At 36.6% G+C, this 26,479-nt stretch overlaps 2 protein-coding genes and 1 long non-coding RNA gene across 9 annotated transcripts in view; 1 reads left to right on the forward strand and 2 right to left on the reverse strand.

The window, feature by feature from the left end:
* Nucleotides 1-5,012, reverse strand: part of LOC137223594 (uncharacterized) — a 92,841-nt gene extending 87,829 nt beyond the window's left edge. The window contains exon 1 of the long non-coding RNA XR_010942939.1: nt 4,821-5,012. This is a non-coding gene — a long non-coding RNA (uncharacterized lncRNA). The remainder of the gene's footprint in view (nt 1-4,820) is intronic.
* Nucleotides 5,013-5,076: 64 nt separating this feature from the next.
* On the forward strand, nt 5,077-24,954 carry GNPNAT1 (glucosamine-phosphate N-acetyltransferase 1). Of its 2 annotated transcripts, none has more exons than XM_067735618.1 (6): nt 5,077-5,287; nt 13,196-13,363; nt 14,377-14,439; nt 16,080-16,207; nt 17,133-17,194; nt 18,722-24,954. In XM_067735618.1, exons 2-6 carry the CDS (start codon nt 13,210-13,212, stop codon nt 18,867-18,869), a joined length of 555 nt encoding a protein of 184 aa, XP_067591719.1. In that variant the 5' UTR covers nt 5,077-5,287; nt 13,196-13,209; the 3' UTR covers nt 18,870-24,954. The 2 variants fall into 2 exon arrangements, with proteins under 2 accessions (XP_067591719.1, XP_067591728.1); XM_067735627.1 differs by having other exon boundaries at nt 5,077-5,277.
* The window catches only part of STYX (serine/threonine/tyrosine interacting protein), a 42,422-nt gene continuing 26,992 nt past the window's right edge, over nt 11,050-26,479 (reverse strand). For 5 of the 6 annotated variants that reach the window (XM_067735577.1, XM_067735563.1, XM_067735595.1 and 2 more), the window contains one exon: nt 24,821-25,229. In XM_067735577.1, coding sequence (XP_067591678.1) covers nt 25,156-25,229 — 74 coding nt within the window. In that variant the 3' untranslated portion in view covers nt 24,821-25,155. Of the gene's footprint in view, nt 13,051-14,299; nt 14,463-24,820; nt 25,230-26,479 lie in introns of those variants that run through there. The other variant, XR_010942929.1, reaches the window with a different exon arrangement.

Genomic DNA, 26,479 nt, shown 5'->3' on the forward strand with positions numbered 1-26,479 from the left:
TGGACAAATTCCTAGAAACATACAATCTATCAAGATTGAATCATGAAGAAACAGAAAACCTGACTAGACCAATTACTAGTAAGGAGATTGAATCAGTAATCAAAAACCTCCCAACAACGAAAGTCCAGGACCAAGATGGCTTCACTGGTGAATTTTTCCAAATTCAACAATTTAATACCTATACTTCTCAAATGCTTCCAAAAAACTGAAGAAGATGGAATGCTTCCAAACAAATTATACAAGGCCAGCATTACCATGATACCAAAACCAGACAAAGGACACCACAAAAAAAGAAAATTATAGGCCAATATCCTTGATAAATATAGACACAAAAATCCTCAACAAAATATTAATAAACTGAATTCAACAATACATTAAAAGGATCATACACCATGATCCAGTGGGATTTATTTCAGGATGCAAGAATGGTTCAAAATCTACAAGTCAATCAACTTGATACACAACATTAACAAAATTAAGGATAAGAATCATATGATCATCTAAGATGCAGAAAAAGCATTTGACAAAATTCAACATCCATTCTTGATAAAAACGCTCAACAAAGTGGGTATAGAGGGAACATACCTCAACATAAGAAAGGCCATATATGACAAGCCCACAGCAAACATCATTGTCAATGGTGAAAAACTGAAAGCTTTTCCTCTAAGATCAGGAACAAGACAAGGATGCCCACTCTTGCCATTTTTATTTAACATAGTCCTGGGAGTCCTAGCCAGAGCAATTAGGCAAGAAAAATAAAGGGTACCCAAATCAGAAAGGAAGAGTAAAACTGTCTTTATTTTCAAATGACATGGTATTATACATAGGAAATCCTAAAGTTTAAAGACTTCACAAAAAAAACCTGTTAGAACCAATAAATTCAGTAAAGTTCAGGATACAAAATCAATGTACAAGAATCAGTTGTGTTTTTCTACACTAACAACAAACTACCAGAAAGAGAAATTTAAAAAACAGTCTTATTTACAATTGCATCAAAAGAACAAAATGCCTACAAATATATATATATATATATATATATATATATATATATATATATATATATATATCCAAGGATGTGAAAGACCTGTACACTGAATACTACAAGACACTGATGAAAGAAACTGAAGAAGTCACAAATAAATAGAAAGATATTCTGTGTTCATGGATCAGAAGAATTAATATTGCTAAAATGTTCATACTAACCAAAGCAATCTACAAATTAAATGCAATCCCTATCAAAATTCCAATGGCATTTTTCACAGACATAGAATAAATAATTCTAAAATCTGACCCTTAATAGACAAAGCAATCCTGAGAAAGAAGAACAAAGTTTCAGGCATCACACTTCCTGATTTCAAAATATATTACAAAGCAGTAGTATCAAAACAATATGATAGTGACTTCCCTGGTGGCACAGTGGTTAGGAATCTGCCTGCCAACTCAGGAGACAGGGGTTTGATCCCTGGTCTGGGAAGATCCCACATGCTGTGGAGCGACTAAGCCCATGTGCCACAACTACTGAGCCTGTGCTCTAGAACCCACGAGCCACAACTACTGAGCCTGTGTGCCACAACTACTGAATCCCACATGCTCTAGGGCCCATGTGCAACAACTACTGAAGCCCGCATGCCTAGAGCCTGTGTTCTGCAACAAAAGAAGCCACCACAATGAGAAGCCCACGCACTGCAATGAAGAGTAGCCCCCAGGGCTTCCCTGGTGGCGCAGTGGTTGAGAGTCTGCCTGCCGATGTAGGGGACACGGGTTTGTGCCCTGGTCCGGGAAGATCCCACGTGCCGTGGAGCGGCTGGGCCCGTAAGCCATGGCCGCTGAGCCTGCGCATCCGGAGCCTGTGCTCCGCAGCGGGAGAGGCCATAACAGTGAGAGGCCCACGTACCACAAAAAAAAAAAGAGTAGCCTCCGCTCACTGCAACTAGAGAAAGCCCGCACGCAGCAACGAAGATCCAAGGCCACCACAAATAAATAAATTTATTAAAAAACCAATACGGTATTGGCATTTAAAACAGACTCATAGATCAGTGGAACAAAGCAAAGTACCCAGAAATAAACCCATACACGTATGATAAATTAATTTACAACAAACAAACAAGAATATGCAATGGGTAAAGGACAGTCTCTTCAATAAACAGTGTTAGAAAAAGCGACAACTACATGCAAAAGAACGAAACTGGACCCCTATCTTACATCCTACACAAATATCAACTCAAACTGGATTAAATACTCAAACATAAGACCTGAAACCGGAAAACTCCTAGACGCAAACATGGGGTAAGCTCCCTGACATCAGTCTTGGCAGTGATTTTTTAGATTTGATACCCAAAGCAAAAATAAACAAGTGGGACTACATCAAACTAAGAAGCTTCTGTACAGCAAAGGAAACCATAAACAAAATGAAAAGGCAACCTACCAAATGGCAGAAAACATTTGCAAACTATATATCTGACAAGAGGTTAATATCCAAAATATATAAAGAACTCATACAACTCAATAGCAATCCCCCCAAAACAAAACAAACAACCCCCCAAAAAAAACAAAACCCCAATTTGATTAAAAAATGGGCAGAGGAGCTGAATAGACAGCTTCCAGTGCAGCCATATGTAAGGCCAACAGGTGTATGAAAAGGTGTTCAATTGTCACTAATTGTTAGGGAAATGCAAATCAAAACCATAATGAGCTATCACCTCACACCTGTTAGAATGGCAGCATCAAAAAGACAGATAACAAGCATTGGCAAGGGTTTGGAGAAAGGGGAACCCTTGTGTTCTACAGGTGAGAATGTAAATTGGTGCAGCCACTATGGAAAACAGTATGGAGGTTCCTCAAAATATTAAAAATAGAACTACCATATGATCCAGCAATCCCACTGTGGGTATTTATCCAAAGGAAAAAAATCTCTATCTTATACATCAAAAGATATATGCACCCTCATGTTCATAGCAGCATTACTGACAATAGCCAAGACATAGAAACAACCTGTGCATCCACTGACAGGTGAGTAGATAAAGAAGTTTAGGCATGCACGCACGTGGTGGAATATTACTCAGCAATAAAAAAGAAGAAAATCTTGCCATTTGTGAAAACATGGATGGACCCTGAAAGCATTATGCTAAGTGAAAAAAGTCAGACAGAGAAAGACAAATACTATATAATTTCATTTATATGTAGAATCTAAACAAAAGACTAATTCATACATACAGAGAACAAATTGGTGGTTGCCAGAGTAGGGGGATGGGGGGTGAAATGAGAGCAAGGTGGTCAAAAGATACAAACTTCCACTTACAAGATAAATAAGGCCCAGGGATATAATGTGATATATGGTGACTATAGTTAACAGTATTGTACTATATATCTGAAAGTTGCTAAGAGAATAAATCCTAAAAGTTCTCATCACAAGAAAAAAATCTGTAACTATATGTGGTGATAGATGTTAGCTAAACTGATTGTGGTGATCATTTCCCAATATATACATATATCAAATCATTGTGTTGTACACCTAAACCTAATATAATGTTATATGCCAATTATATCTCTATTAAAAAAAAGAATCCATAAAATAAATAAAAATCACCAGAGGACACACCAACAGTTCTATTAAACTAGAAGGTGACGTTGTCACCTGGCTACCTTGGGCTGCTCATTGCAACAAAGAAAAAGGGTCACTGTCTGGTCAGAGTGACTGACTTTGCTGAAGAGGAATTGGGTTCCTATGGCACAATGAGGGTAAGGAGTAGTATGTCTCAAATGCAGATCTTTGGGGGTACCTCTTAGAACTCCTGTGGTCTCTGATACATTTTATAATTAATTGTTTCACTCTGATAAATGATAAAATGTACAGGGTTCTTTTGCTCAGGAGGAGCTCATTGTAAACATAGGGCCAGAAGTCTGAAAGAAAACAAGGCTATATGTTTAAGATTAGTGGTGTTTATTTTTGTTTATGTCTTAATTCTTCTGTATGTTTAAGGGTAAAAACAAGGATAGATACAGAGATATTTGAAGTTATGAGAATACATCAATCAGCAAAAGAGTTATCTGAAATTTAAGTCTCACAAATAAGCAGAAAATATTATTTCTGGCAGACTGTATATGGTGTTAATTCTTTGAACCGTATTAAGAACAATTTCAATCAGTTGAAATTTATGGTACAAGGCAAGGAATGGGAGCTACTAGCTACATAACTTCGGCAAATTACTTAACATCTCTGAAACTCTTTCCCAATCTGTAAAATAAGGGCACGTGCTAGTTAGGTAAGACGCTTTGTAAGTGGGAGTTCAGAGAAAAGTCAGTTTTCTTCTCCTAACCCAGAGTTTCTCAACTTCAGCAATACTGACATTTCAGGCCAGGTAATTCTTTATTGTGGGGAGCTGTCATTTGTATTGTAAAACATGTCGCAGCATGCCTGATCTCTACCCATATCTACCCTCTATCATCTGGAGAGATGCCAGTAACACCTCTCTCCCAGACTTGAGGTTGAAAATGACCACACATTGCCAACTGCCTCCTGGGAGGCAAAATCGCCGCAGCTGAGAATCATTGTCCTAACCCCCGTGTTCATCCAAAAAGGATCTGAGCGAGAAATAAAACGTAGTCTCAGAGTAGAATGCAGGGGTCCCACCTCACAGAGGCAGGATGTGTGACTCAGAAAACTGGGGATGAGGAGATTCGAGCCTCCAGCGAGTAGCTGAAGTCCTAATCAGTGAAAGAACTGACTACGAGGGAAGGTGCAACGAGGGGCAAACGAAGAGGGAAGAGGCCGAGACTCTGGTCTCTGGGAACCAAAGATGCACACACTAGTCACCACTTACAGTGCTTAGCTGACTCCGAGGCAGAATTATGTCCAGTTAAACCGAGACGCTGAGGCCGTGGCGGAAGCCTTAGGGAGCGAGGAGCGGGTGCCGCGCGGTGCCAGGACTCATTGCCGGCACGCCTGCCTGGTGGAGTCCCTACGACGTCTCCGCCGCCGCCTCACGTGCGGACGCCGGCCGCAGACCCCGCCCCCGCCCGGCCCCCAGGCTCTCGACCCCGCCTCCGCCCGCAGTTGCCTCCTCCGCCTGCAAGCGGCCTACGTAAGCGGGCAGGGGCGGGCTGGAGGTGTCGGTGCTGCCACGTCCTGGCGGCGGCTCGCGGAGCAGCGGCCTTGCGGGAGACTGTAGAGCCGGAGGTGGAGGAGGTGGGGCTGCCGCTGAAGCCGGATGTGGATCTAGTGCTGTGTACCCGGGTGGGTGAGAATCCGACGGGCCTGGAGAGGAGCGCCGACTGCAGGTCTCTACGGGTGAGGGGGACCGGGGGTCGGGGAGAGAGAGCTGGGCCCGGCCGGATGCCCTGGGTGCCGGCTGGGGCCTGCCCTTCAGATTTATCAAACAGGTGTGACTGCTACCCCCCGGGCGAGGCGGGCTAGGCCCGGTCCGGGGCGGGGGGAGGTTCCGTTCGGGGAGCCGGGCATTTATCTTCGCCAGCTGGGTGCGTATGAGGGCGTAGAGGGCAGTTTGGAGCAAGTTGAGCGGACACACGTGTGGAGCAGAGGTTAGGGATGATGGCCAGTGGTCCAGCCGTGCAGGAGGTGGCCCTAGCAGGCAGGAACAGAGACTGAGGTCGAAACTAATTTTTCGTTCGTCAGGCTTTAGCGTGGGGGATTGGACAGTTGTTCACAGTCTCTGCCGCCATCGGTTTTGAAATGGGCACGAACGCCTCTGGCCCTGTTTTCCACCGTTCCTTTCCGCGTAGCACCCCACGGCGGTCAGGAGCCACTTGAGGACATGATTCTGCTCCGAAGATCACCTGCACTGACTAAATCGGGGTTTTCACCGCAGGAAAGACGGACATCCTTTGTCTCTTCCGGGGGCTTCTACCCCTAGAAACACTGAGTACTGTGATTTCTCTTATAGGAGCTGTTTATGTAAATCGAACTCTTAAAATTTCATAAAAAATTGAAGGGCGACTATAGTTTTGTTAGGATATACACTCGTGAATAAATCCTAGAATGGACCTCAAGAAATCATTTAGGTCAGTTTCATTAGGCAGGATTCACTGACATTTTTTAGAATAGGGGAGACACGTCCCTGTCTGGCACGATGATGTAAATATTGGCTTCTATTGAGTATGGTACTGTAGAGCTCAAGACGGGAGAACAACATCGGAGGATTTAGTCCCAATTCACTCATTGGCTGTGTTACCTTGGGGTCAAGTACTGAAAGTTCCACGTGCTCCAGCTTGCTCATGGGTAGACTGGGAATAATGCCTAAGTCACAGGGATCAAATAAACTATCAGGAAATTTAAAAATTCTCAACTGAAGTGTAATTGAATAATTTAATAAATATAGCTAGGCCTATTAAAATCATCACCGAATGAAGTGTTCTTTAGATTCACAATTCAGTCAAATTACTATTGAAATAGTTATAAAATGTATGTAGACGAACCCCAAAGTCTCAAACAGCACACGGGCCCCCTTCCTGCTTTAACCATGTACTGAAGTCATACAGTAATGCCCTGAAAGCTCTTGAGATATGTAAAGTCCATTTAGATTTGACATTAGATTGTTTTTTTAAATTTTTATATCAACTTTTGAAATCTTCATTCCCAGTATCTTATTACTTGTTGCTCTCAGTTGCTTGATTCTAACAGCAGCTCCTCCCCTTGTATATTCTAGTGCACTATAGATGCTGAGAAACCTGTTGAAACTGTGTCCAAAGAATGGTCAACCGACTGAAAACCTGATGTGATCTTAGTAAAAATGAATTTGGTGTATGGTTTTTGTGATATCACTTGTAGCAGTTTGGTAATCTTTTTTTCTTCTAGATATTCTGAAATGTGATCTCCAGATAAGTCTTATACCATTCGTTATTCATTCACTAGGCATTTATTGGGCTAAGGTTAGGCATATATGGGCCTTTAGATGCTTGTTAACTTAGTAGGTAAACAGAAAAGGTACTTGAGAAATACTTAAGAAGGGTTAGGGTTTACTTTTTAAAATTAATCTAAAATCTTCAAAATAAGACCCCAGTGAGGGAATTCCCTGGCGGTCCAGTGGTTAAGACTCGGCACTTTCACTGCTGTAGGCCCAGGTTAGATCCCTGGTTGGGGAACTAAGATCCCACAAGCAGCGTGGCCAAAAAAACCAAAAAAAGCAAAACCAAAAGAAACAAAACAAAATAAGACCCCAATGATAATCGTGAAATTCAGCTTCAAACAACTGTGCGTTTCTGTTTACTGACATTTCCTATATTGTGGTAACTGCGGGCACTTTAAGATGCTGAAAATTATTTCTTTTGTAAACCAAATAAATTTACCTGTTTTGCTCTTTTATAAATGCTTTTGAAATTTAGTATCAAATCACATCTTACTTTAACTTGCCCAGCATATTAATTGGGCACCAGCAGAATTTACTGTATGGGGACAGAATAAGATAAAAGAAGGTAACCTTAAGTATGGCTCTGTTTTGTAAAATAGCTCATATAAACATTTTGATATTAATTTTTTTAAAGTTTTTTTGATGTGGACCATTTTTAAAGTCTTTATTGAATTTGTTACAATATTGCTTCTGTTCTATGTTCTGGTATTTTGGCCACGAGGCATGTGGGATCTTAGCTCCCCAACCAGGGATCAAACCTGCACCCCCTGCGATGGGAGGCTAAGTCTTAACCGCTGGACTGCCAGGGAAGTCCCCTGATATTAATTTTTGATTGCCATAAGAATATGGATTCTTATTTCTATCCAGAATGCATTAAGTACTTTAACTAGCCTGAAATTCTTACTTTCCAAATATAAGTGCTGCTTTGACTAAATTTTAAACTCTTGCGCAATAAAGTGGAGAATTCACCTTCACTAGTGCCTCTTCCGTACTACAGAGTATAGAGTCTGGAGTCATGCAGGAATGGTTGCATAATTTGTGGCAACATTAACAATTTCGACAGTGGCAGCAGAGAATTAAGTGTGGGGCCCTGTGTCCTTGAAGCTGGCCCTGCTACCTGGTTGCGAATCCTCACTGTTCCTTATTTGCTCTGTTATCTTGAGCTAGTTACTGTGCCTGCTTTCTAGTCTGATAGATCTTTCATTGTATTTTCATTTGTATATAAAGTACTCAATAAATATTAGCCAGTATCATTTATTTTTATCATTCATGGAATCAGACCATCGATTAAAGAAAAGCACAGGAAAATATTAGTATTTACTGTTTAAAATTCTTTAAAGGCTTCATAATCCTAATTCTCCTCCTGTGTACCTCTCCCCTCTCTCTCAGAAATTATTAACCCTATTTTGCGAGTTTTCTAGGCACATTTCATTGTAAACTCAGGCAACTTTATAGGAAGACGAAATCTAGTTAACTTTAAATTATCTTAATGTCCATCCACATTTCCTTTTGAGCTTTCTTTAAACTTCATGCTTACAACTGTATGTTAAATAGCATGAACATCAAAATGTTTAAATGGTATGTTGTCTTGAAGAACTTAAATTTGTAATACTTTCTGACTTCTGCACTTAATGTACACATTTTACTTTATTGGTAAATATTTAGCCTGTTTATCTGTATACCTGAAAAACAATTTTGTTATCCATCTTTCAGATTAGAGTACTCTCAAAAGCCTCAGGGGTCCAATTATCAGGGGCAAATACTAAAGTGCATGCACTAAAATTAATCTACAAAAAATCTGTTTCAAGTGGACCATAAGCTTGTTAAATTTTATGAATGATTGTTTTAATCATCACAATTTCCTTTCATTACTATTCTTAGATCCAGGCATAGTTTTTACTGAGTCCTTTTTGAGGGAAAGAAAACAAACCTCTCAGTATTCTACATAGTAACTATTATTTTTAAGTTCTTTCTTTCCTTTCTAAGAATGCTAACTTTCAGTTTAACATAAACATAATAGATCATCTTTTTGTAGCTCCTGTACCCAGCACAGTGCCTGACTCACGAATTAATTTAAAGGTGAACAAAGTTAACAAGAACGTATAAAAATAAATTTAAAATTAGTTGCTAACTGAAGTGTCAATGTATCTTGTTGAACACTTGCCCTGTGCCAGGCACTGTTAGGTACTTGTATACAGTAATTCATTTCTTCTAACAATTTCATCTCCATTTTACAAATGAGGAAACATTCTCAGTTTAACTTCCTTAGCCATCATCACACAGTTGATGTTTGAACACCAGGTCTGACTCCAGAGCTCATGCTCTTTCCATGTCTAGGTTTCAATTTCAGCTTTGCTAATTCTGTGACCTTGGGCAAGTTACTTAACTTGTCTACACCTGCATTTCCTCAGCTGTTGAAATGGAGATAATAATCATCCCTACCCTGTAGGATTGTTATAGTAAGTGAATTAGTAATGTGTAAAGTTCTTTGAACAATGCTGGCACATAAGTGCTGAACAAATGTTAACTTCTATTATTACATCACAGTACCTTCCCAAAGCCTCTGCTATACTGCAGCAGAGTATATATATATATTACCTATATATAATAGTTACATAGGGTTATACAGTTCAGTCGACCTTTAAGGAAAACTTAAGAATAGTTGCCCTTAAGCATATTGTGACTTATGAAATAGGGAACATCTGGGAGTTGGGTTATTGGGGAAATTGATCTGTTATTAAATGGACTTTAATTTTTCTGGCATTGCTTTTTTGTTTTATGGTAGTATGTTATGGATATATATCTTTAAATTCTTTGTTTCAAAGAAGTACAGGCAGGTATCAAATAGAATACAGTTGACCCTTAACAACACGGGTTTGAACTGCAAGGATCCACTTACATACACATTTTTTTCAACAGTAAATATTACAGTACTACACATTCCAAGGTTGGTTAAATCCACGGATATGGAACTGCAGATACAGAGGGCTGACTATAGGTTATACATGATTTTTCGACTGCGCATTTTTGACTGTGTGGAGGATTGGCACCCTAAACCCATGTTGTTCAAGGGTCAACTATGGTTTCTTTAGCTGGGCATGGGCTTACAAATCAAAGTTCAGGGTTGCCTTACAATCTCCTAATAATTGTTAGAAAGACTTTCCTCCAGCAGCTCTGTTCCACAGAAGTGTGCCCCACCAGCCTTTTTTTTCTCTTTTTGGCTGCGTTGGGTCTTCATTGCTGCGTGCGGTCTTTCTCTAGTTGCGGCGAGCATGGGCTACTCTTTGTTGTGGTGTGCAGGCTTCTCACTGCAGTGGCTTCTCTTGTTGCGGAGCACGGGCTCTAGGCGCACAGGCTTCAGTAGGTGTGGCTCGCGTGCTCTAGAGCGCAGACTCAGTAGTTGTGGCACATGGGCTTAGTTGCTTCGTGGCATGTGGAATCTTCCCGGACCAGGGCTTGAACCTGTGTCCCCTGCATTGGCAGGCAGATTCTTAACCACTGCGCCACCAGGGAAGCACCGCCCCCCCCCCCCCCCAGCCATTTTTATGCTTCATATGTTTTTCATTCTTTCTATCATTATATCTTATTTAAGTCTGTTTTTTTTTTTTAATATTTATTTATTTATTTATTTTTGGCTGTGTTGGGTCTTCATTTCTGTGCAAGAGCTTTCTCTAGTTGTGGCAAGTGGGGGCCACTCTTCATCGCGGTGCACGGGCCTCTCACTATCGCGGCCTCTTGCGGAGCACAGGCTCCAGACGCGCAGGCTCAGCAGTTGTGGCTCACGGTCCTGGTTGCTCCACGGCATGTGGGATCTTCCCGGACCGGGGCACGAACCCGTGTCCCCTGCATCGGCAGGTGGACTCTCAACCACTGCGCCACCAGGGAAGCCCAAGTCTCAGTTTTATTAGACCACACCTAATAAGAACCTGACCATTTCTGAATGTTCAAAAGAGAGGAAAATACCGTAATTGATCATTTTTCAATAGTATGAAAAACACTGGCTATTTTTTTTAACATCTTTATTGGAGTATAATTGCTTTACAGTGGTGTGTTAGTTTCTGCATTATAACAAAGTGAATCAGTTATACATATACATATATCCCCATCTCTTCCCTCTTGCATCTCCCTTCCTCCCACCCTCCCTATCCCACCGCTCTAGGTGGTCGCAAAACACCGAGCTGATCTCCCTGTGCTATGCACCTGCTTCCCACTAGCTATTTTACATTTGGTAGTGTATATATGTCCATGCCACTCTCTCACTTTGTCCCAGTTTACCCTTCCCCCTCCCCGTATCCTCAAGTCCATTCTCTAGTAGGTCTGCATCTTTATTCCCGTCTTGTCCCTAGGTTCATGACTTTTTTTTGTTTGTTTTTTAGATTCCATATATATGTGTTAGCATACAGTACTTTTCTCTTTCTGACTTACTTCACTCTGTATGACAGACTCTAGGTCCATCCACCTCACTACAAATAACTCAATTTCGTTTCTTTTTATGGCTGAGTAATATTCCATTGTATGCATGTGCCACATCTTCTTTATCCATTTATCTGTTGATGGGCACTTAGTTTGCTTTCATGTATTGGCTATTGTAAATAGAGCTGCAGTGAACATTGTGGTACACGACTCTTTCTGAATTATGGTTTTCTCAGGGTACATGCCCAGTAGCGGGATTGCTGGGTCGTATGGTAGTTCTATTTTTAGTTTTTTAAGGAACCTCCATACTGTTCTCCATAGTGGCTGTATCAATTCACATTCCCACCAGCAGTGCAAGAGGGTTCCCTTTTCTCCACACCCTCTCCAGCATTTATTGTTTCTAGATTTTTTGATGATGGCCATTCTGACCAGTGTGAGATATCTCATTGTAGTTTTGATTTGCATTTCTCTAATGATTAATGATGTTGAGCATTCTTTCATGTGTTTGTTGGCAATCTGTATATCTATTTAGGGCTTCTGCCCATTTTTGGATTGGGTTATTTTTTTGATATTGAGCTGCATGAGCTGCTTGTAAATTTTGGAGATTAATCCTTTGTCAGTTGCTTCATTTGCAAGTATTTTCTCCCATTATGAGGGTTGTCTTTTCATCTTGTTTCTGGTTTCCTTTGCCGTGCAAAAGGTTTTAAGTTTCATTAGGTCCCATTTGTTTATTTTTGTTTTTATTTCCATTTCTCTAGGAGGTGGGTCAAAAAGGATCTTGCTGTGATTTATGTCAGAGTGTTCTGCCTGTGTTTTCCTCTAAGAGTTTGATAGCATCTGGCCTTACATTTAGGTCTTTAATCCATTTTGAGTTTCTTTTTGTGTATGGTGTTAGGGAGTGTTCTAATTTCATTCTTTTACATGTAGCTCTCCAGTTTTCCCAGCACCACTTATTGAAGAGGCTATCTTTTCTCCATTGTATATTCTTGCCTCCTTTATCAAAGATAAGGTGACCATATGTGTGTGGGTTTATCTCTGGGCTTTCTATCCTGTTCCATTGATCTATATTTCTGTTTTTGTGACACTGGCTATTCTTAAGCTGCTTAGATGTAGCTGAGAAACTTACAGATTTTTAGAAAGACTGCTGTGAAAACAAAATCCAGTAGATAGTCTTGGTGTGAATCTGTCATAGCTGAGACCAAATATTCCAGTGAATGCAGAGAATTTTCTGTTCATGGTTAATAATTTTTAAAAAAAGTTACACGCCCAGTAAGTCTTCTTTAGTGTCAGGTAAAAAACTGATGAGTTACTCCTTAGCCCAATAATAAAATTAAATAACGTAAAAAAAAAAAAAAAACGAGCTCCTGAAAAGTCAGCTATTCACAGTGCTACACTAGTAGCACTGACCCAGAGGAAAAAATGCTTTAAAGGTCCTATTAGAAAATGGAGTTTTCAAGTGTAAAACTTCTAAATTTAGTTACTTGTTTACTGTTTGATAGAATCTGTGAGTTTTCTATAGAGCTCTAGCTGTGGCATTTGATGTTAGAGTCAGGATAGGCTAAAATAAAATATCTTGCATACCTGTTAAAGAATTTTTCTAATTGCATTAATTTTTATTAAGAAATTGACATTCTTGGGCTTCCCTGGTGGCGCAGTGGTTGAGAGTTGCCTGCTGATGCAGGGGACACGGGTTCGTGCCCTGGTCCGGGAGGATCCCACGTGCCGCAGAGCGGCTGGGCCCGTGAGCCATGGCCGCTGGGTGCGCGTCCGGAGCCTGTGCTCCGCAACGGGAGAGGCCACAGGGGTGAGAGGCCCGCGTACCGCAAAAAAAAAAAAAAAAAAAGAAAGAAATTGACATTCTTGACAATCAACAATCTTCTATTAAACAAAATGGCTTAACATTTAAAATTTTATTTTAGACCTTACTGCAAAGATGAAACCTGATGAAACGCCTATGTTTGACCCAAGTCTACTCAAAGAAGTGGACTGGAGTCAGAATACAGCTACATTTTCTCCAGCCATTTCCCCAACACATCCTGGAGAAGGTTTGGTTTTGAGGCCTCTTTGTACTGCTGATTTAAATAGAGGTATGGACTCAGTTTACAAATTCTGGTTAGACTTATAGTTAGCATTCTGTGTTCTCCACAAACACGATGATGATGCCTATAATTTTTAAAAATACTATTGGACTTATATATTATTCTTTGTGCTTAAATTTTAAAGTGACTGAGAACTCAATTCCAATGTGTACAGACCAGATGTTACTGTATTACAGTACTGTATTACAGTATTTCAAATGACTTAAGTACAACAGTGTTCCTTCCTAATTAAGCAGCCAAAAAGGGGAAATTATCTTGTATAATGACACGTAAGGAAGAATCTTCTCTAAGAAGCTGGATAGGGAATGAGGATAAAGATAATTTGCCTTGGATAAGTTGCAAAAGGTTTTGTCTACATGTATTCCTTTTTTTAACATCTAAATTCTCCAAAATGATTTCCTTAAATTTCAGTAATCAAAAATCAACTTTTTACAGTTTTCTTCTTGGTAGGAAATCTTAAGAAACTATTATATTTTGGTCATATTAATTATTGGGTGTATAGAAGTTAAGATTCTCAACATTCTATGCTATTCACATTAATTTAAAGTAACATTAATGAAATTAATCAGGAATCTTTAAAAACTGTAGTCTCAACAATGTTATTTATATTTTATTTTATAAATAGTATCATATTTGGTCATAATGAGAATCTTGCATTTTTAAGTAAAACCAAAGCACATATTTGGGAAAATTCGGCATCCCTTGTGTTGAATGTAATGCAAATTACATTGAAAACTGTACATGCTGGTTCTGTAAATATTGAGTATTAAGGTCAGCACTATTCCAGAAATGTTATGCAGGCAAAAACATTGGTAAAACCTACTACTATTTGTTTTACGTAGTGATAATAGAAAGAATAATGGGTTTCAGTTTAATATTTTAAAATAGTTCATTACATAAAGTTTTGAAAAAATAATTGCTCACCAGCTTGACACATTACTTCTTTTGATATATATTTCATTTGCTGTTCTCATGACTTGAAATCTGTTTTTCAAAACTAGGTTTTTTTAAGGTACTAGGTCAGCTGACAGAGACTGGAGTTGTCAACCCGGAACAATTTATGAGTAAGTCCTACAGTCTCTTTTTCCTGAAGGAAAAGAAATAAAGGGAAACAAGATTTTATTTTTGTTTAGAGCTCTATTCAGTGTCTACTTGTGGTTTTGTTCAAATAGCTCGAAATTATTCAAATAACAAATTAGCTGTTTTCTTATTTAAATGTTTAATGTAGCTGAACTGTTTTAGAATCCAATTGTAGCAACTACCATGTTTTACAAAATACCTGGCTACTTTTAGATCATTACTGTAGCACAGAGCCTGTGTGGCAACCTTAGAGAGTGTTTTTTATTGTAGTGTTTACCTTTCATGTGGTTAGGTCATTTCACAGAAATTTCATCACCCAATCAAAAATGTAAGAAAATATGTTCTAAATTTATTTTTTGGTTCATTTATATTGAATTTTAAGGTTGGCAGGTATCTTTTAGTTCATCCCTCCCCCTTTTTAATACATATGAGAGGATGGAAATTAAAAGAGAGGTCAAATGACTTCCCAAGATCACAGGAAGTTATTGGTAAGAAAAGAACTACAACCTTCCTGACTCCATCCAATGCTCTTAACAGTGTCTTCCTATTTTCTTCATTTCCTTCAATAGGTAATTTTATTTTGTACTCTATATGACCTTCCTGAGATGAAGATTATTATTTCCTGATTCTCATTGTTTCTTTTCCTTCACTGAATTTATTTCTTCCCACTCCAGACCCATTACTAGAACAAGACTGTGGAAATAAACAGTATGTTGAGACTGTTAGGCTCAGTTTTTATTCTTGAATTCTTCTTTGCAGGCATATCAGATTAGATGAAAAATCATGTTATTTCTTCCCACTCCAGACCCATTACTAGAACAAGACTGTGGAAATAAACAGTATGTTGAGACTGTTAGGCTCAGTTTTTATTCTTGAATTCTTCTTTGCAGGCATATCAGATTAGATGAAAAATCATGTTATTTCATCAATATAAGTACTAAAAGTCAATTTGAGGGGAAGATATTTATTCCACTTTTGCTCCTGTTTGCTATGTGGCTTTGGGAAAAGCTGGGAAATGAAGACTTACTTTTTTATCTACTTCACAAGGTGCTTTCAAAGCAAACAAAAATGATGACTCTATTTCTAAAACAGGTCATGTAATCATGGAACACTTGAGAGCACAAAGGGAAAATTGAAAACTACTTTGTCAAGTTATTTTAAAATCAAAAGACTAAAAATTAAAGAATGGAGACACATAAACATTCTCTTATTAAAATTTGCAAAGAGTTTTGTTCTGTGTGAATATCTGTTAAGTGAAAACGTTAATCAATTTAAAGTTAACTAGTAATGAAGATATAAAAGTTTTCATACACTAATCACAGAAATGGCAACATGTACAATTTATTTGTATTTTAAGTGCTGTTCATCTAAAATAGCTATCTTAGTCTTACCTTATTTTGCTAGAAGAGTTTTTAAATGTATGGACTATGTCCCAGTTGATATTGATTGCTGATATTTCAACTACTTGATCATTTTTAATAATTGATATTTTCTTTAAAATTACTGTGGTAAAATAGCTATAAATATTCAATAATATTTATTGAAGTAAGCTAATTCTAGTATTTTTCTGGCACCTAATAAAGTTTAATGTCTGCCACATAACACTATTTTCCAATTTCCACAGAATCTTTTGAGCACATGAAGAAATCTGGGGATTATTATGTTACAGTTGTGGAAGATATAACTTTAGGACAGATAGTTGCTACAGCAACTCTGATAATAGAACATAAATTCATCCATTCCTGTGCTAAGGTATGTGTTCATATTAATGCTTATGAGTAAAATGGATATGTGTTTTCTAGCAAAATCGACTTTGAGTTACCATTAGACAAGTCTGTTTTCCCACTGCTTTTTATTGTAAAATGAGAGAGCTAAATATTGGCTAGAATAAAAGTTTTGCTTCTTAGAAATCACTTAGTAACAGTCAATTTCCCATTGTCTTCTAAGAGTTATGAGGAAGAAAATGTGTTAATAATATGAATTGTTTGCTAAAAATTGTTCTGTAAGGTGTAGAATTGGTATACACAAAGAGAAATCGAGTCAGCATCGTGGAATTTGGCGGTAATGTTTGGAATCTCTAATGCTAATTTTTATTCAAAAACAATACTTTGAATATACTACACTAACACAAATTCCCATCAGTTTCCCAGTGGTAAAGGGTTCAGAATAATATATTCCGTTCTAATTGTGGCACTTCTAATGCCTGTAGATTTCCTTCACTCCTCATGACTCACATGAAATAGTAAAGAAAACAAAACCTAGGTAATCCAATGAGAATATGATAGAAAACACTTGGAATTATTCTGTGAAGTATGAATTTTGGTGTGGTTTCTGTACTAGAAATTAATAAACTGTATTTGGATGTCTGAAATAAATTGCAATTAAGCAAGGAGTAGGATGATGGATGTAGTACATTCATGACAAGATTACATTTTGGTGATGTGGATTTTGAGACTTGCTTTAAAATAATGGGGTGGGAAGGTTTAAGATACAGACAAAGCAAAATTAGGCCACAAATTGATTGATTGTATTATCTCCTCTATAATAGTAAGTTAAAAAACTTTGCATTTTGCAAAGTTCAGGTTTACAAAACACTTATCAATTCTTACTGTCACTTGTTGATTTAACTAAAACAAAACTACATGCTTAGTCCTTTAAACATTGTAAATATTTTCAGAGAGGAAGAGTAGAAGATGTTGTTGTTAGTGATGAATGCAGAGGAAAGCAGCTTGGCAAATTGTAAGTAGGCAGAAACAAGGTAACCCTGGATAAATTAGATACTCTTTGTGTTTCAGTTTACAGTTTCTTGCAAGATACTTTTTTAAAAGTGTTTTACTGTTTGAAGTTTTTTAAGCATCATTAATTATGAACTCATTCTCACTCCATAGCTTAGACTGAATTTAATGAAGAAATAAGGTATTTTTATATAATTTTTACCATAAAGTTGGAAATTGGAAGTGTACTGTTAAAACAGCAACACCTTAGTTATTAACTTTTAATAGTAGTACTTTTTTTTTTTTTTTTTTTTGCGGTACGCGGGCCTCTCACTGTTGTGGCCTCTCCCGTTGCGGAAGCACAGGCTCTGGACGCGCAGGCTCAGTGGCCATGGCTCACGGGCCCAGCCGCTCCGTGGCATGTGGGATCTTCCCGGACTGGGGCACGAACCCATGTCCCCTGCATTGGCAGGCGGACTCTCAACCACTGCGCCACCAGGGAAGCCCCAGTAGTACTCTTATAGTAGTAGGAAACAGAAACTTTTGGTGAGCCAAGTAATTTGTCCGTTTCTCTGTCATATTTAAAAACAAAGGAAATGTTCTCAGTTACAAAGTTTTAGAAGCATGTACTGAAACAGCCTTCACAGTGTAATCCTCTATACATTTATCTAAATCTTTTAAAGTAAGTTTCATAGGTTTATTGCTTATTTATAAAATAGAACTTGCTTTTTAATATTATCCCTTCTGAGTTTTAAGGAATTCACTCAGTAAATATTAAGCACCTGCTATATGCCAGATACTATTCAAGGTCTTTGGTATACATCAGTGAATGAAAGAGACCAATTTCTAGTATTTCTAGTCCATGTAACTTAGTCATGCCTTTTATAATTGTGTAACTTCAATCAAGAGGTTCTGTCTTCAGAATAAGATTTTTCAATCTATACAACATGAGAAAACCCTTCTGGTAAATTTTTGTAGATCTTTCCTAGTTTTTATAAAGATGTATACATTTTTGCTTTGTTTACACTTGTTATACTTGTTTACACTTGTTACAACCAATCCAGAGTTAACCTAATACATTCTTTCACAAATATTTAAGTAACTTTAAAAATGATAAAGAACAAAGCAATTATTTACCCATTTTATGTTGGCTATTCCTAAATAGTTTGAATAGATCTAGGGAAAAAGATTAATTTTGGCCATATTTTTTAAAAGGTTTCTAGTCTTTGGTGTTAATATTAATGTTAAAACCTATTTTTAAAGAGGGTTTAGGGTGAGTTCAGGGTTTAGGATAATATTTGTTCTATTTATTAATGGGCTGGAGATTACTAAAGTATATTTGAAACAAAATCAAATGCTTTGGGTGATTTAAATGTTTAACCACTTACAATTTGAATGTTTAAATGAATATAGTGGGAAGGGCCATGATCTAATAAACCTATTTGTAATAAAAACTTGAAGTTTTATGTGATATTCACTCACATTGTTACTAAAATCCATTTTTATTAACAAATGCTCTATGCCTTGCCTACCTTTTTTTCTTTAATTTCAGGTTATTATCAACCCTTACTTTGCTAAGCAAGAAATTGAACTGTTATAAGATTACCCTTGAATGTCTACCACAAAACGCTGGTTTCTATAAAAAGTTTGGATATACAGTATCTGAAGAAAACTACATGTGTCAGAGGTTTCTAAAGTAAAACCTTTTAAGAAAGACATCTGTCAAAGGAGCTGATGCAACAAGGCTACACTCTCTTCCTAGAGTTAAAGTATTTTGTTGCCGCAACCCAGTGACCTCCAATAAATACTGGATTGAAAAAAACACTGTAATACAAGTATAATGACATTTAGAAGATTACTTTGGGCTGGTGAGACATGCTGAGTTTAGATTACAGATGAAATTGTTAAGGGGATGATTTTTAACCAAAGGAGTATATTTTTAACTTGAATCTTTTCTTGCATTGTATTTTTCTAAAGTTCGGCTTTATTTCTTAGTAGTCAGTATAGGTAGTAAGAAGTTATATGTCTGCTATCTGTACTGCTCATTAAAAAAAAAAAGCATACAGTGAATAAGGCTGTTTCTTATCACATTCATAAAATTAATATTTTTTTCAAAGAAATATATCTAAATACCACTTAGGGGTGTATCATTTCACATATATTACGTGAAATTGGATGTTAGACATATTATAACTAAATGTAGTTCAGTCCAACATTTGCTGATCCTAATACTATACTGGCAAACCTGGTGAGCCTTTAAAATAAGGAGAAATGAAAATTAACTTCTTATAAAATGTGACAATTTAAATGTACATCTAAAAGTTGATATAATTCTAATGTAGCTGAAGTACCACCTGTCTTATATGTGAAATGTAATAATTATTCATTTGTTTAAAATATCTAAGAGAAATATAAGGTACTTTTTAACGGTGAATTAGTAAATCCTGGCATATTATGTATTTCTAAGCTGATTTCTCATTTTTCCAGGGGTGTCCGAGCCTCTCTTCTGAGTAACATTTTTATGAAAATGGATTACAAAATTGAGTGGAGTACTTTAAAATGTATCATACTGCATTTATTACATTCTTAAAATGTTGATGGACGCTTTTCTATTTAATGTGATTATAATGGTACTATTCTGGTCACTATCCTATTTTGATTTTATTTATTTTAATTATTTTTTTTAAGTTGAAATAAGAATTAGATACTTCACTACTGGTTCGAATCTTTTACATTTCATGTTATATTAAACCTGTTCATATGAATAGTCTTTTGTTAGAATCTAAATGTTTTCTGTGCTTTTCTTGAGTTGTCTATTGAATTATTAGGTCAAGTCATGGTTCATAAAATCTTAGTTTTGTGTACCTTTTGTAAAAGGAGCTTAGAAAGTAAAGATCACCTGTTTCTCATCCCTTTGATTCTCACCTACCTCAACTAGATTCCAGACTTCCCTCCATGCAGTAAAGCTAAAGTCGGCTTTCTAAAACAACAGAAATTCTTCACCAACAGAGGGTGTACTACTCACCTGCTGATGATATAGGCAGATGAATTGATCTGTCCCTAGTGAAAGCAACAAAGCTAAGTTTTGCTTTTTTAGGAGTCCTATAACCTTGATAACACCAGCTGTACTAGGTACAGTCTGGTAATTTAAAACCTCTGTTAACAAATAAACCTAATAGGGACTTCCCTGGTGGTCCAGTGGTTAAGATTCTGCGCTCCCACTGCAGGGGGCATGGGTTCGATCCCCGGTTGGGGAACTAAGATCCCGCATACTGTGCTGCATGGCCAGGAAAAAAACACCACCAAAGAAAACCCTAATAAAAGGCAAAATTAAATGCTTTATTTCATTTCTTACCACTGAACAATTTGAAGTAAAACTATAAGGTGGCTATTTCAATAAATCCCTTTAAATAGTGTTCTTAAGGTCTTATCTTAAATCCCCCCCTACAGGAAATAGAGTTGTAGGTAAGGTGTAATACATAAAAATTGTGTCATTGAGGAAACTGATGATCTGTATTTAGCTTTAGTTAACCAGAGAAATTTGATTTTTCTAAGCCATTTTGTGGGTAAAATTGAGTATGAAAAAAACTGCATAGAACATTTCAATATATACACTTTTGAGCATTGTTTACTTTTGAAAAGGTATAACGAAGTGGCAATTGTGATTTTTATTTTGCTCCATGTATTTTATATATTTGTATTTCACTGACTCTCAAGCACTTTTTTTTTCTTTTTTACATGTAACATTTGGAAATGTGGATGCATTTTATGATCAGTGGCTTGTCTTAGTTTATTCAGCAATATTTTTTGCCTTTTAGTAGAATCAAAAAGATGGTGTAGAGATGCTAATGATGATGTCTTAGATTTGATGAAGAATATTATGTAGGTAGGCTAACAAGGGGAAAACTAAAAGCAAAAAGTATTTTTTTTAATGAGCTGGAAGCTGTTCTATGGATGTGGCCTTACCCTTTCCTTCATTCACAAATTTCCTCACTTTCAACTCCAAACTTGTTCAACTAATTGTTTAAAATATACTTGAGCTGGGGCTTCCCTGGTGGCACAGTGGTTGAGAGTCTGCCTGCCGATGCAGGGGACACGGGTTCGGGCCCCGGTCCGGGAAGATCCCACATGCCACGGAGCGGCTAGGCCTGTGAGCCATGGGTGCTAAGCTTGCGCGTCCGGAGCCTGTGCTCCGCAACGGGAGAGGCCACAACAGTGAGAGGCCCGCGTACCACCCCCCAAAAAATATATATACTTGAGCTGAAACTTGGGCCTTCCCTGTACTGACCATAATTTTTATGTGTGATCACAATGTTTTAGAAAATACTCTTAAGTGCTTCTCAATATCCAATGTTCATTCATCCTTCTTAATCTGTGTGGGACTAAAATTGGGTTACTTTTACCTAGAAGACAACAATCTAAGTAAAGAGGTTCTGAGGCATAAGCAGTATAAATGAGCTTTTCAATCTTTTCGAGGTATAATGGCACACCAGTTTTAATACAACCACCAATCTTCACAAAATAATTTTAATACTTTGTGCCTGAGCTAGCAGCATCTTGCACTGTGACATTCCTATACATACATAAGCATTTGATCCAAGTACAGATGTTAAAAGCAGAGTAACTTAAGCAATTGTCTGTACAAAGCTAAATAGACACTGTAGGTTATTTTTCTTTGTGAATTATTTTTGCTGCATAGTAAATTGCAATTACATGTCAGTATAATGTTACTGATCTACAAAATACACTTTGAACTGTGAGGTATGGCAACTCCCTATGAGAGAGAGCTAGCATGTAAACCTGAATATTTTGAGTGATTTTTTTTTTTTTTTAGCTGCCATGGATGGATAAGACAAAAAAAAAATCCAGCATTCAAAGACCCTAGAAACTTATTTTTCTAATCAATAAAAAAAAAAAAAAAATCTTTTAGTAATTTTCAGCTATTTCCTATCATTCACCTATTGGAGCACTGATGAATGGACAAAATAAATATTGAAGTGAAGCTAAGTTTGTTATGGAATTATGGATTAAACAGTTATCTGAAAAAAAAAAGTCTGCCAGGTAACTGCTCATTTACTTTACATCAAGTTGAGATTTTGATATATATCTCTATATATGTATCCCAACTTTATAATTCAAGATTGCAGTTAAATACTTCTAATTCATTTAAATTACCATGGTAATAAGACAATTATAAACCTTATATTTTCTTTAAAAGGACATGCTTAACATTTTCTGACATTACTTCTAAACTCAGATGAAGCACAAAATCCTCCCAAAACAAATAGTCTGCTCTCAAAGTTAGGTGGTTGAGAGTTGGTAGCAAAGGGTATCATGGTTTAATACTTCCACCACAGAGTAGATACAAATAAACAAAGGTAACTGCTGTTTAAACATCTGGTAAGAAATTAACAGGAACCAATGGACTGAAATTACAAGGTAAGAATACTGCCATTCCAGTTTGAATATTTTCAATATTGAAGTTTCATACTTTCAAAATGGAAAATAAAGCAGTTCTCCTATGTTTTGATGCAATATCATTTTAAATTCTGTGCCCAGGTTAATATTTAATGTTTAAAATTGGGTGCTGGGTCACTCATACATTACTCAAATATTCTAGAAAATAAATTATGATTGGTTAAATGTACTGTAGTTAGCTATCACAAAACATCAGTGGAAACAGAGGAATTATAGAAATGGAACAAAACAGAAGAATAGGAAGAGCTACCAGAAGAACTAGTTGAACACTGGGTGGAAGAATGAAACCAAGATAAAACAAACTTGCAGTATTCTTATAGAAAGAATAAACTTTTTGTCCATATTAATTTGTACTCAAGAAGATGACAGTCCTTTTTTCTACTGTTTGTGAGAGTCTTTAATATACAGTGCTGGGCAGGCACTTTAGTGCCAACATAAAAATTTCAGTGGTTAGAAAAAGTGGAAAATTACCAACTGTAAATTAATAACCAAACCTGTACTCTTGGCCAGACTACTAGAGAGGATATGTGTATTTAAGAAATTAATTTAGAAAATCTTAACTGCCTCATTTTTAAAACCTAAATGGACTATTACGAAGATTCTTTTAAGCTGTTTTTGTGGAATGAAGCATCACAGATTATTAGTTTGCAAAAGAGATCTTTGCTGACCTAACCAATAATGATCTATATACAGGAAAGTTGTATTATCTGGCACTTCACCAGCTGGAATTTCTGAACACTCAATGCAAATCTTGACTATACTAGACCACCATACCCAATGACCTAATCACAACAGAATACAAGACTACAATGGGATTGACAATAATGCTGTTATTTTAGGGTGGTAAAATAAGGAAGGGAAGGGAAATAAGAAGAGGAATACCACCTGGGGCAGCAGAATTAACGCTTAATTAACAAAGCAGTTTTGATTCACTGCCACTCTCCTGCTCTGCTGGATAAAAAAGCTTTTACTGTATTATTACACGTTAGGGAGGAAAGCGAAGTAGGTAACTTGCTACCTTACAAGTCCCATCAGTAAAGCACCTCAAGAGAGGACTGAGAAAAGTGAGATACAAAGGAGTTTTGTTTGTGCTACCCTAAATCACCAACTATAAAAAGTTAAAAACACTCCTCTCCTCCCCAACATCATACTTAAAATAGCAAAAATGTTTTTCTTAGAACAATTTTTATATGTATAAATAAAAACATGGAGAACCTAGGATCCCTAAAGTGACTTTGCTAATGCAAATTATGGGGGAAATTTGGATTAATGCAATGCCAAGAACTGATTACAACACTAATGTATAATACACTGAAGTCTCCCACAATCACTTTTCCCCAATAAATGCATCCTCAAAGAAAAGCATTTCTCTGAGCCAGAACAATCTCACAGAATCATTAAGACAACATAAGAATGGAGTAAATGCTCCATATTCCAAATAATTTACTAAGGTTTCTTCAAGCCTTAAGACTTTCAGTTTGAACTAATTTATGGTTTAAAAAAAATTACAGAAAAACGTTCAAAACTTTTCACTGTTCTACATACTAATTTAGAGGACGTGAGGATTTATTTTTTATATTTTCTAATGAGGCAAGGCACTTTTCTTTTTTGGGCTTTGTTTAGGAAAAAAATAGTGCTACACTGGTTTATTATATTCTATTTAGAACCATTTTGGACAAAGAAAAAACAGGCTACACAACTCAAAAGAACAAACACAACATTTGGCTTTTAAGAATGCTAAAGGAAAGTCACTTGAGTTTAAAACTCTCCTTGTTTTTGAGCATCTGGTATTATAAAGCGAAACATTTTCCTTTGTTCATTAAACTTTTTTTTCTATAGGATAAAATTAGGAAGGTAGTAGGAAAAGAAGCAATACTTGGATCATGTTAAAGTAAGGACAGATGGCTAATGTCATGATTTAAAGATTATTAAGATGGGATCAAGAAGTTTAAAAAAACTAAAAGATAATTAAGCTATTGAATTATATTAAAAAGAAATGTGGCAGATTCCTGCATTTGTTAATGTTTCTGTAAGAGGCTCCATCATAAAATTGAACTGTAAAATTATTTTTAAAATGTAATACGTAAAACAAAATGAATTTTTAGCAAACTTTAGGAAATTCTTTTTGTTATAAATAACCCAGATTTTATAAACAAGTCCCCCCTAACTTGCATTTTGTTTAAAGTAACAACTTTATATCATACAAATAAATTTCAAGTATGAAAAGTGCATTATTGCAATAATACCTCTTTGCAAGTCCAAAATTCTTTGTTTATAATAAAACTGTAAAGAATTAAAAAAAAAAAAGGAATAAAACCATCAGTGCCATCTATTGCAGAAGTCCGACATCTTAAAATGTTGCTCAACAAGTTGCAGAGAAACATGTCTGGAAGCAACATATAAGTGAAAAGAAACTACTTGTGTTTTTACCATTTTACATTATTACTGTCTGTAGTATTTTCTCCTTCCCAAATAGAAATTCACATCCTCTATACTGTTGCTCTTCAATCAGCCATTCTGTGCAGTCGCCACTTGCATGTTTCCAAAATCATCTTCTTCTTCATGTGTTCTCTTCAAACTGCCTAAAAGTTATTGCATGAACATAACATAATGGGAACTTAAATAAATAAATTCATTCATTAGAATGTTACAACTAGCAAAAGCTTCATTTTTCATGAAGTGTTACCATATATATGACTATGAAAATTCTATGACTGAATTTTTAGTAAACTGTTGTAAATCCTTTTGTTGTAAACAACCCAAAGAACTTTATATCTTCATGACATTTTCCCTCTTAAGGTATTTTATATAATGAACATTAATTTTTAAAATAGTTTGAAAATAGAAATTTTAAAGGGATAACGGTCCACAATTGTTTGGTTACGGAATTTGTTTTTTAGGCTCCATAAACATGTGACTTAGGACACTGTACATTTGTACAATTTTATTTTGTAGATATAATTATCCTTTTGCTTCCACAGATGCTGCCAAAAATATTTTTTCCACTGAAAATATGATTTTATTACCAACAAGTCTAGAGTTGGGAGAAAGGAAGCATGTAGCAGATAAGAGATTTTCTTTTATCTACTCTTCACATCAGAGTCTGCTAGTACAGAAATTTCCCACACAGAATCAGAGCTATCCCCGTATGCCCAACAGTTATAATCAAGAAATCTGAGTCTCAATGGAGGAAAACTTTAGGGAACAACTGAACTGGTAGAGGGTTTGCTGTGTTATCTGCCTAACAATCGCATGACCTTAAACTTATGCCCTAAAGGTTGTGCTAAATCATGGTAATAATGTTAATACAGAGGGTGGATTCCAACAGAAAACTAATGTTTCACTGTAAGATTAAAATTAAGGATAGAAATATAGTATTGATGGAATAGAGAAGAAAATATGCTAGCCATAAGTCTAAATACAGTGGTTGTAACAGTTTCAGATGCAGTGTTGCACCTGCATTCTACGAAGGGAGGTAAGAGACATAGGTAACTAATACAAGGCAGAAAGTGAGGAGGTACAGATAAAGCTCTATGGCAGTTTTGAATAACTAGAGATTAGAGGAACAGTAAGTTAATCATCATGTTTTCTTGAGGTGATGACATCTGAACCAAGTTTTTATGGAGAGAGAGACTGAAGGTGATGCTTTCTAGGTGGAGAACAGAAGACACGCACAGGAAACCATTAGTAGTCCCATTTTCTGGAGTACATATATAGAGGTACAGTGAGAGATACAAATAAAGATCAAAAGGGCCTTTAATTACTACCTATGATGTGTTTTCTTCAGTAGAAATTATGCCAGTGGGGACTTCCCTGGTGGTCCAGTGGTTAA

This window comes from Pseudorca crassidens, chromosome 1 (assembly GCF_039906515.1).
Source record: "Pseudorca crassidens isolate mPseCra1 chromosome 1, mPseCra1.hap1, whole genome shotgun sequence".
Taxonomy (NCBI): domain Eukaryota; kingdom Metazoa; phylum Chordata; class Mammalia; order Artiodactyla; family Delphinidae; genus Pseudorca; species Pseudorca crassidens.